Source organism: Acinonyx jubatus, chromosome E2 (assembly GCF_027475565.1).
Source record: "Acinonyx jubatus isolate Ajub_Pintada_27869175 chromosome E2, VMU_Ajub_asm_v1.0, whole genome shotgun sequence".
Taxonomy (NCBI): Eukaryota; Metazoa; Chordata; class Mammalia; order Carnivora; family Felidae; genus Acinonyx; species Acinonyx jubatus.
The window spans coordinates 45200947-45213271 of record NC_069396.1 but is presented as its reverse complement, the minus strand read 5'-3'; the positions used below and the strand labels follow the sequence as shown (position 1 = coordinate 45213271).

At 37.3% G+C, this 12325-nt stretch overlaps 1 protein-coding gene across 1 annotated transcript in view; it reads right to left on the bottom strand.

The window, feature by feature from the left end:
* LOC106980266 (zinc finger protein 585A) overlaps positions 1-12325 on the bottom strand; it is a 404538-nt gene that overhangs the window by 125551 nt on the left and 266662 nt on the right. Inside the window, exon 8 of the mRNA XM_053210183.1 lies at positions 2563-3346. Coding sequence (XP_053066158.1) covers positions 2563-3346 — 784 coding nt within the window. The remainder of the gene's footprint in view (positions 1-2562; positions 3347-12325) is intronic.

Genomic DNA, 12325 nt, shown 5'->3' with positions numbered 1-12325 from the left:
TTGTTATGATGAGCACTGGGTGTTATATGTAAGTGTTGAATCACTAAATTCTACTCCTGAAACAAACAAAAGTAAAAAAAAGAAAGAGAGCAGGTTAGATCCTGGACAATCTGGGTAAATTATATGGTAGTAAACTCTAATACAGTGGTAGGTTTGATTTCTTAATTATCAGTTAGGATTTTTACATCCCTCTTTGTATTTTTTAAAACATGTTTATTTATTTGAGAGAGAGAGAGAGCACGAGCACAAGCAGGGGAGGAACAGAGAGAGGGAGGGAGATACAAAATCTGAAGTAGGCTCCAGGCTCTGAGCTGTCAGCACAGAACCCTACAAGGGTCTTGAACCCATGAACCGTTAGATCATTACCTGAGCCAAAGTCAGGCACTTAACTGACTGAGCCACCCAGATGCCCCTACATCTCTTTTTATAAATAAAGATGTAAAAAGTCCTTTACATTGGCCTTTTTTTTTTAATGTAGGCTCTATGCCTGATGTGGAACCCAGAGCAGGGCTTGAACCCACAAGCCTGAGATCAAGAGACGCTTAGCTAACTGAGCCACCCACCCAGGTGCCCCTACATTTTTTTTTCAGTAGGCTTCACACCCAATGCAGAGCCCAATGTGGGTCTTGAACTCAGAACTCTGAGATCAAGACCTGAGCTGAGATCAAGAGTCTGATCTTAACTGACTGAGCCATCCAGGTGCCCGCCAAATTGGCTTTTGATGTTAATTATGTACTCTGTATTTGCTTGCTAGGGCTGCCATAACAAGTATCACAGACTGGGTGGCTTAGACAACAGAAATTTATTGTGTCATAGTTATGGAGGCTAGAAGTCTAAGATCAAGGTTTGGTTTCTTCCGAGGCCTCTCTCCTTGCCTTACAGATGGCTGTCTTCTTGTTAGGTCTTCACCTGGTCTTTCATTTGTGCACGTGTATTCCTGGTGTCTTTGTGTGTCTAAATTTCCTCTTTTTATAAAGACATCAGTCAGGTTGGATTAGGATCCACCCTAAGTGACTCATTTTAATTTAATCATCTTTTTTAATAGCCTTATCTCCACATAGAGTCACATTTTGAGGTATTGGAGGTTAGGTCCTCAACATGGATTTGGGGGGACATAATTCAAACTATAACATACTCTTTGCCCTATTTAACTATCCAAGTTTTAGTGACCTCTTATATAAGTTGGTAAGCATTCTATTTTTTTCCCAGGCTCTGGAAGAATTTATATAATATGTAAATTATCTATTACTTTCAGTATTGGCATTCTGTGTTCTTAAAAACATCTGGCCTTTTAAGGGGTTAGATTGTTAAATATTTTAATTTTTTTCCTGTTGGTTATGTTTTATTCAGGTTTTCTACTTCTTCCTGAATAAAATTAGGTTATTTTCTTAGAAAATGATTAATTTCATGTAGATCAGTAGTTGCCAACTGGGGGCAATTTTACCCTCCACTCTACTCCAGACCTTTAGGCGATGTCTGGAGACATTCTTATTTGTCAGAATTAGAGGGAAGGGGAGAATACTGACATCTAGTTAGCAGAGGACAGGGAGGCTACTAAACACTGTATACTATACAGGACAGCCCCCTATAACAAAGAGTTATCTGATCCCAATGTCAGCAGTGTGAAAATTCTGCTCTAGACGTTCAAATTTACTTGTATAAAGTAGTGGAATGGTTAAGAAGAATCTCGGTTTATAGAGTTAAATAAAACTCCTCATTTACAATGTCTTTAGTTTTTTATTTTTTTCTTGACCACGCCCATATTCTGACCTCTAGAAAGAACACTTCTGGATTTGGACTAAATCTAAACTTGACTTGATTTAATCTCTATCTTTTATTAATTCATTATCTTCTCTTGTTTTGAAAGTTATTTTATTTCCTTTCTACCTTGTTTTATGCATAGTTTGTTTTTCTGTTTATTAAATTATATCTATGTATCAAAGGATATACATTTTCCTATCAGTACAGGTTTGGATCACATTACACAGCTTTTGATATGTACTACTCTCAATACCATTCATTACTAAAAATTCTGTATTGTTTACTTTTAGTTTCTTCCTTAAATTACCAAGTTGATAGCGTAGTATTTTGTTTTAGATCAACTTTTTTACTTGATTTATCATCTTATTGCCTTTCTGTCAGAGTTTTTCTTTTGATGTTCAATAAAAGATAAGTGGTTACTGATGACTTTCCTATATTTTTTATATTAAAGAATGTTTTTATAATGCCCTAATGTTAAGTAAAATCCTGGTAACTGTTTCCTACATTTGTTACAATCATTTTAAAGACTCTTTATAATGTAGAATAAAGTATAAACTTAAACTAAGTTTTTCCTCATTATTTACATGAGTATAATTTCATGCTAATATAAATCACTGACATGATAAATAAGAATTAAGATAAATAAAAATTTATTACATATTACATTCATGTGGCCTTTCTCCTGAATGAATTCTCTGATGCCTTCCTATACTTGCTATATTCACAGAGTTCTCATCTGGTAATTCTCTGATGTCCCATAAGAGTTTACTTAGAAGCAAAATACTACATTCATTACAGTACTAGAGATTTTCTTTCTCCAATATGAATTTTCTCATGTCGAATAAGACATGAACCACGGATAAAGGCTTTCCCACATTCTTTACATTCATAGGGTTTCTCACCAGTATGAATTATCTGATGATGAATAAGTTGTGATCCTTGACCAAAAGATTTGCCACATTCCTTACATTCATAAAGTTTTTCACCAGTATGAATTCGTTGATGGTGTGCGAGTTCCCTGTTATGACTAAAGGACTGTCCACATTCCTTACATTCAAAGAGTTTTGCTCTTAAATGAATTTTCTGATGTCCGATAAGATTTGAGTGGTAACGGAAGGCTTTATTACAATTGTTACATTCATAGGGTCTTTCTCCAGTATGAATTCTCTGATGTTGAATAAGGATTGAGTGGTGATGGAAGGCTTTCCCACATTCACCACATTCATAGGGTCTTTCTCCACTGTGAACTCTCTGATGTCCCTTAAGAATTGAAGTGTTGCTAAAAGCCTTCCCACATTCTTTACATTCATAGTGTTTTTCTTTAGTATGTGTTTTTTCATGTCGAATGAGGGATGAGTGGTAACTGAAAGCTTTTCTACATTCTTTGCAGTCATAGGGTTTCTCTCCAGTATGAATTCTCTGGTGTAGAGTAAGGTGTGAGCCACGACTAAAAGCCTTTCCACATTCCTTACATTCATAGGGTCTTTCTCCAGTATGAATTCTCTGATGTCGAATGAGATTTGAGGGGTGGTGGAAAGCTTTCCTACACTCATTACATTCATAGAGTTTGTCTCCATTATGAATTCTCTGATGTCCAGTAAGTTTTGAGCAACTGCTAAAAGCCTTTCCACAATGCTTACATTCATAGCATTTTTCTGTAGTATGTCTTCTCCCATGGTGAATTAGCAGTGAGTGGTAATTGAAGACTTTCCCACATTCTCTGCATTCATAGGGTTTTTGCCTAGTATGATATATCTGATGTAGACTATAGGATGTTTGTTGACTGAGACTTTGCATATATTCATGGGTGACTGTCACAGGTTTAAGATAGTCTTCTTTATTTCCCTGTTCTGTCTGAAAATGGTGATTATACTTCCAATCATCTTGAAAAATGGAACATCCAAATTTATGGGTTGGAAGTCTTTCCATTATCTTCCACTGAGATGACTTTATTTTATAACTGTCATCATTTGGTGATAACTCCTTTGTTGCACATTGGGATTTCATATCTGAGAAGTAATGAGAAAGAAAATGTGCATTTTTTTCCAGTTCCTGGAATAACAAAATTTCTGAATAGGAATATGAACACATTACCTATAAGAAATTGATGGCTTGACAAGATCTCAAATATAACTACGGAAGGTGAGCATAGTGTGGACACAGGTGATTAAAGAAGCAGGGTAACTGTTTCTAAAATGTTGCTTCAGATCAGAATTACTGGAAAACTTGTTAAAAACAGAAATGGTACAAGTATCACTTCAAAGCAATTGAATCAAACTACAGGAATATAACTTAGCTTTAAGAAAAATCTCTAGGGGCACCTGGGTGGCTCAGTCAGTTAAGCGTCCAACTTCGGCTCGGGACATGATCTCATGGTTTGTGGGTTCGAGCCCGCGTCGGGCTCTGTGCTGACAGCTCGGAGCCTAGAGCCTGCTTCGGATTCTGTGTCTCCCTCTCTCTCTGCTCCTCCCCCGCTCATGCTCTGTCTCTCCCTCTCCTTCAAAAATAAATTAAAAAACATTAAAAAAAAAAAAAGAAAAATCTCTAGTGATTCTGATGTAGCCTGAAGTTGGAAAATCATTAAGGTTTTCCTCTGTACTTAGTATAACATTTGAATAACTTACCATTAACTCAAAGGTGATGTCATGATCTGGCCCTGGCTAACATATCACTGAACTATGCTCTTCCCCAGTTCACTATGCTATGTTCCAAGAGCAGATAAAATACTTTTCTATATTAGTGTGATTTCCACTGCTGTTCTCTCTAGCAGGTATTGTTTTTGTTTTTCAATTTTTTTAAAATTTTATTTAAGTGATCTCTCCACCCCATGTGGGGCTCAAACTCAAGACACTGAAATCAAGAGTCATATGCTGTTCCAACTGGGCCAGCCAGGCACACCATTTGGAGGTACTGTCTGTCCTTGTATGGCTGGCCCCTTCTCACCCTTCTTGTCTCAGTGTAAATATAATTACAAATAACACTAAAAATCCCCCCTCTCAAACTGTGTCGGACAACACCAAATCTTATTCTAGTGCCCAAATGACTAATGATAACCTTCACGATTTTTCTCATCTATTTTTTCTCATTTTCTATGCTAGACTATAAGATTCCTATTGGAAAGCATCATGTCTGTTTAACTCACTACTATTTAATTAGCTTTTAGCACAATATCTACCATATAACAGGTGTTCAATAAATAGCTATTGAATGGTGACGATTAAGGAAAAGGAATTAGAATGGGAATATAGGAAAATATCAGGAAGTTAATAGGGAAAACAATTAAGTTCCACAGTCATTATTTTAGAAGAATCTTTACGGTGTTTTATGCATTGTGGCAAAATTACATAACCAAAGTTTCATATAATTATGAACATATAGATTTGTTGATGTAGGAAAACTAGAGGATACCCTCCAATGGGACAAAGCGTGTCTCAGTGGCTAATGAGCTAGAAACTAATAAAAAGAATGTTGGGTCTTAGTTGATGGGGCAAGATGACGGCAATACAAAGTGGAGAATATCCTGGGGAAATTTCAAAGGGTGGAATGAGTCAGCTATGAGCAGATAACAAGGAGGTAGTTTTTGTGTCTAGAGTAGATACTATATAAAACACCATTTGCCTGGCATGTGATGATATTGGCCAAGGATAAGAAACAAGTAGCCTCACCAATGGCAACAGCCACTGACAGTCTGAAGTAAAAGCAACCTTCAGATAGCATGACAGAATAAAATGCACAGTGGCATGGTGGGAAGATCCAAGGAACTGTATCATAGAGACTGGATTTCAAGTCTCAGTTCTCTAATTACAAGGTTTATGTCACTGGAAGAATTATTTACAATCCATAAGTACCATTTCCATATCTGTAAAATGATGGTAACGCTTAACATAGGATAATTGCTAAAATTAACAGTAATTTAGAGCGAGACTGAGAAAAATAATGGTAACTGTTTGAAGCTCAGTGATAGGTACATCATTATTTTTGCAAATATTTGAAAATTTCTGTAATAAAAAGAAAATAAGAGAATAACTTGGGTAAAGTCCCTGGAAAAAATTAAATGCTTAATAAGTAGTAATTACAATAAAGGAAAAAAATATTTTCACAAAAATGACAAAAGTGGACAAGGGAAATTATTTTGAAGACATCAAAGTAGTGCCAGGCTGAGAGGCATAAGCCAAAAGGTAAACATTATTCTGGCATCAACTTCTTCAACATTCAGAAAGTCTTGTCTAGCTCTTTTTTTTTTTTAATTTTTTTTTCAACGTTTATTTATTTTTGGGACAGAGAGAGACAGAGCATGAACGGGGGAGGGGCAGAGAGAGAGGGAGACACAGAATCTGAAGCAGGCTCCAAGCTCTGAGCCATCAGCCCAGAGCCTGACGCGGGGCTCGAACTCACGGACCGTGAGATTGTGACCTGGTTGAAGTCGGACGCTTAACCGACTGCGCCACCCAGGCGCCCCTTGTCTAGCTCTTAAACAGGTCTCCACTTTTTTTTTCTCATTTCTTGATATCCACTGCCAATACTCAAACCGAAGCATAAATGATTTCTCAAATAAGAAAATATTTGCAAAGCATTTATCTGATAAGGGGTTAATATCCAAAACATATAAGGAACTCATTTAACTCAATGGCAAAAAAAATAGTGTGATTAAGAAATGGGAAAAGGACCTAAACAGACATTTTTCCAAAGAAGACATACAAATGTCCATGAAAATATGCTCAACATCACTAATCACTGGGGAAATGCAAATCAAAACCACAATGAGATATCACCTCACACCTGATAGAATGGCTATTATCAAAATGACAAGAAATAACAAGTGCTGACCAGGATGTGGAGAAAAGGGAACCCTTGCACACTACTGGTAGGAATGTAAATTGTTACAGCCACTGTGGAAAATTTGAGGTTGCTCAAATGATTAACAATTGAATTACCATATGATCCAACAATCCTACTCCTGAATATGTATTCAAAGGAAATGAAATCACTATCTTGAAGAGATATTTGCACCTCCATGTTCATTGCAACATTAGTTGCAAAAGCCAAGACCTGGAACAACTTAAGTGTCCACTGACACATGAATGAATAAAGAAAATGTGGTGTTTACATATACAATGGGATGTAATTCAGCCATAAAAAAGAAGGAAATCCTGCCATTTGTGACAACATGGATGAACCTTGAGGGCATTATGCTGTGAAATAAGTCATATGGAGAAAGGCCAGTATTTCATGATCTCATTTATATGTGAAATCTAAAAAGCCAAACTCAGAAACAGAGAGTAGATTGGTGCTTGCCAGGGGCTAAGGGTGGAGGCAATGGAGAGATGTTGATCTATGGGTACAAACTTCCAGTTATAAGATAAATAAGTTCTGGAATCTAATGTACAGCATGGTGATCATAGTTAATACTGTATTGTATACTTAAAAGTTGCTGAGAGGTGGGGTGCCTGGGTGGCTCAGTCGGTTAAGCGTCTGACTTCGGCTGCGGTCATGACCTCATGGTTTGTGGGTTTGAGTCCTGCGTCAGGCTCTGTGCTGACAGCTCAGAGCCTGGAACCTGCTTCAGATTCTGTGTTTCCCTCTGTCTGCCCCTCCCCAGGTCGCACTCTGTCTCTATCTCTCTCAAATATAAATAAAAAAAATTTTTTTTTAATTTTTTTTTTTAACGTTTATTTATTTTTGAGACAGAGAGAGACAAAGCATGAACGGGGGAGGGGCAGAGAGAGGGAGACACAGAATCCGAAACAGGCTCCAGGCTCTGAGCTGTCAGCACAGAGCCCGACACGGGGCTCGAACTCACGGACCATGAGATCATGACCTGAGCTGAAGTCGGCCGCCTAACGAACTGAGCCACCCAGGCGCCCCTATAAATAAAAATTTTTTAAAAATTGCTGAGAGAGTAAATTTTAAATGTTCTTACCACACACACGCGCGCGCGCACACACACACACACACACACACACAAAGGTAATTATGTGAGGTGATGTGATAATTAACTTTATTGTAATCATTTCACTGTATATACGTGTGGCAAATCATTATGTTGTACATCTTAAACTTACACAATGCTATATGCCAATTATATCTCAGTAAAGCTGAAAAAATTAATCTCTCATCTGAATTGCAGTAACTCCTGTATGGTCTCTTTAATTTCACCCCCACCACCAGTGGCAATGATTGCTACTTGATACCCAATATATCATCTTCCTTTTTGTTCCTTAATAACAGAATCCTGATTTAAAATTTTTTTTCATTTATTTGAGAGAGAGGGGGAGGGAGAGGAAAGGACAGAAAGAGGAGGAGAGAGAAAATCCCAAGCAGCCTCTGCGCCACCATGGGGCTTGACCCCACAACCCTGGAATCTTGACTTGAGACGAAACCAAGAGTTGGACACTCAACCAACTGAGCCACTCAGGTACCTGCAGAATCCTGATTTTAAATGAAGCAGCAATGTGCCCAGCTGAAAGACTATCCATGCAGTTGAGCGTGTCCATGTGATTAAGTTCTGGTCCCTGAGATATATGCAGAAGTTTTGTGTGGTACTTTCTATGGTATTTTCTGAGAGGACTACTTGAAGAGAGCTGACCCCAATGAGATGTACACTTCTTGCCCTCTACCACCTCTTTCTTCCTTCCTCTTTTCAGAATGCAGATGTGTTTGCTGAGTGGCAGTAGGCTTTTCAGATCATGAGATCACCTTGAGGATGGGAATGTCAAAGAAAAACTGTAGGGCGCCTGGGTGGCTCAGTTGGTTAAGCTTCTGACTTCGGCTCAGGTCGTGATCTCGCAGTTCCTGGGTTCATGCCCCACGTTGGACTCTGTACTAACAGCTCAGAGCCTGGAGCCTGCTTCGGATTCTGCGTTTCCCTCTCTCCCTGCCCCTCCCCTGATCATGCTCTGTCTCTCAAAAATGAATAAACGTTGGGGCACCTGGGTGGCTCAGTCGGTTAAACGTCTGACTTCAGCTCAGGTCATGATCTCACAGTTCATGAGTTCAAGCCCCCCGTCAGGCTCTGTGCTGACAGCTCAGAGCCTGGAGCCTACTTCAGATTCCTGTGTCTCTCTCTCTCTCTGCCCGTTCCCCCCCCCCCCATGCCCCCACTCACACTCTGTCTCTCTCAAAAATAAATAAACATTAAAAAATTTTTAAAAAGGGGTGCCTGGGTGGCTCAGTCGGTTAAGCATCCGACTTCAGCTCAGGTCACGATCTCGCGGTCCGTGAGTTCGAGCCCGTGTCGGGCTCTGGGCTGATGGCTCAGAGCTTGGAGCCTGCTTCAGATTCTGTGTCTCCCTCTCTCTCTGCCCCTCCCCCGTTCATGCTCTGTCTCTCTCTGTCTCAAAAATAAATAAAAACGTTAAAAAAAATAAAAATAAAAATAAATTTTTAAAAAGACTTAAAAATGAATAAACGTTTAAAAAAGAAACAAACAAAAAAAAGAAAATTGCAAGTTAAACAGGCAAGGAAGACTGTATTCAAGATTACTGCAGTAAGGGTCTGAACTATTCCAAGGGTAGAAACGATGAACTCAACTCTAAATTCAACAGGGACATCTGGGGATTTATAGCCAACAGGCAGATTGAAGGAGTCACTGGATAGAAAATTACTCAGAGTAACTTGGTTAGGTATCAGGAGTGTGGGAATTCTTGCTAAACTGCCTTGGCAGGATTCTTGCTGAAATGGGCTCAGCAGACCTTGGACAGAAGGCCAAAAAATAAAGTCTACTCAAGAAGAGGGCTCAGAGGAGCCTGACTAAACTTTGGTCAAAGAAGGAGACTCCTTATCAGAGCTATACATTAAGACAGGAAAACAGCAAGAAAGGAGCCTGGGTTCTTAAGACAAAGGAAATCAGGTATCAAAAACTGCAAACCCCATAAAGCAATGGAAGTAATAAGCCAATTTGGCAAGGATGGAAGGATTACAAAAAAACAGCTGTGAAAAATAAATTGTATGTCAGCAATAATCAATTAGGAATTATAACAGAAAAATGATTTTGTTTATAATAACTAACAAAAGTTCTCAAGTTTTAAGGAATAACTCTTAGCAGAGATGTTCAAAGATTTTCATGGATAAAACTATAAAATTTAAAATTCTTAATGATGATCATAAAAGATCCCAATAAAGGGATGGATATGCAACAGTAATGGAAGGGATGCTCAATGTAGGAAAAATGTCAACTCTTGCCAAATTGATATAAAACTTGGTGTAACTCTAATGAAAAGCCCAAAAGGACTTTTATAATATTTGACAAGGTGATTAAAAATGTATATACAAGGGTATTTACATAACAACCATAGACAATAATATTCTGACAAAATAAAATGGGGGCTCTTATATTATTAGATATTAAATTATAAAACAGCTTATAAAAACAGGATTTTTAAGTGAAAATGCAAATAGAAACAATACACAAGCCATGCATACTTGAGAATTCAGTAACGACTTGCTATATTTATCCTCTTCTATAGTCAGTTATTTTTGCATCTTATTTAAGAAGTCATTTCCCACCTCAAGGTCTGAAAGATATTTACCTCTATTTTCTACTAAGGGTGGATGGAAAATGTGATGTAATATAAAAATACACAGCATCATCTTTAAAGTATTCTTATCACAAATGTTTAAGCTGAATCCAAACAAGCTATGAAATCTAACTTCCAGGTAGTACAGAATACAGAGGTACAAGTTAAAGAATATTATAAGTGAGGAATTAGAAAAACCCAGAATGTGGAATATTCTATAAGACAACTGACATGTACTCTTAAAAATATACTATCATGGAAAAAAATGGTTCTAGATCCAAAGAGATTAAATACATAGAACCACCAAATGCAAAGTATGCATCCTGACTGAATTCTGATTCCCTCTTCCCTATTGAAGATAGGTCAATAGAAACTTGCCAAAATGAATGCAAAAAGAAAAATGAATTTAAAAACAAAACAAACAAAAAACAGAACAGATCATCCAAGACTTACGGGATAATGTCAAGAGGGCACATAATTAGAATACCAGAAGGAGAAGAGAGAGACAAGTAGAATTATTTGAATTAATTATGGCCAAAACCATAACAATGTCTTTCTAGATACGTTTCCTGAGCCAAGGGAAACAAAAGAAAAATTAAACAATTGGGACTACATAAAAATAAAAGCTTCTACACAGTGAAGGAAACAATCAACAAAACTAAAAGCAACCTACAAAATGGGAGAAGATATTTGCAAATGACTGATATATCTGATAAAGGGTTAGTATACAAAATATATAAATAACTTATCAAACTTAACACTCCAAAAATGAATAATCCAATTTAAAAATGGTCAGAAGACATGAATAGACATTTTTCCAAGTAAGACATACAGATGGTTAACAGACACATGAAAGATGCTCATCATCACTGATCATCAGGGAAATATAAATCAAAACTACAATGAGGTATCACCTCACACCAGTCAGAATGACTAAAATCTACAACAGGTGTTGGTGAGGATGTGGAGAAAGGAGAACCTCATGCACTGTTGGTGAGAATGCAAACTGGTGCAGCCATTGTGGAAAACAGTATGGAGGTTCCTTAAAAAGTTAAAATAAAACTACCCTATAATCCAGCAACTTCACTACTAGATATCTATGCAAAGAATATAAAAATACTAATTCAAAGAGATACATGCATCCCAGTGTTTATATGGCATTATCTACAATAGCCAAATTATGGTAACAGTCCAAGTGTCCATTGACTGATGAATGGGTAAGGAAGATGTGGTATGTGTATGTGTGTGTATATGTGTATATATTTGTATATACATATTATGGAATATTATTCAGCCACAAAAAAGAATGAAATCTTGTCATTTGCAATGACCTGGATGTAGTTAGAGAATATTAGGCTAAGCGAAATAAGTCAGTCAGAGAAAGATAAATACCATATGATTTCACTCATATGTAGAATTTAAGAAACAAAATAAGCAAAGGGGAAAAAAAGAGAGGGGCAAACCGAGAAATAGACTCCTAACTATAGAGAACAAACTGAAGGTTACCAGCGGGGAGGTGTGGGGGGGAATGGGTTAAATAAGTGACCGGGATTAAGGAGTGCACTTGTTGTGATGAACACTGGGTTTAGTATGGAAGTGCTGAATCACTATATTGTACACCCAAAACTATTATTACACTGTATGTTAACTAACTGGAATTTAAATAAAAACTTTTTTAAAAATTGGGATTGTTATGGTAAATCAAAGGGACAATTGTTTTAAGTGTAATATCTCTGAGATGAATTCACAGGTGAATTCTACCAAACATTTGAAGAGTTAATACCTATTCTCCTCAAAATATTCCAAAAAAAGAAGAGGAGGGAATGCTTCCAAATATATTCTATGAAGCCAGCATTACCCTAATAATAAAACCAGACAAAGACACCATACACATGAAAAAACTACAGGCCAATATCCCTGATGAACATAAATGCAAAAATCCTCAACAAAATATTAGCAAACCAAATCCAACGATACATTAAAAGGATCATTCACCACGATCAAGTGGGATTTTTTCTGGGGATGCAAGGATGATTGAATATTTGCAA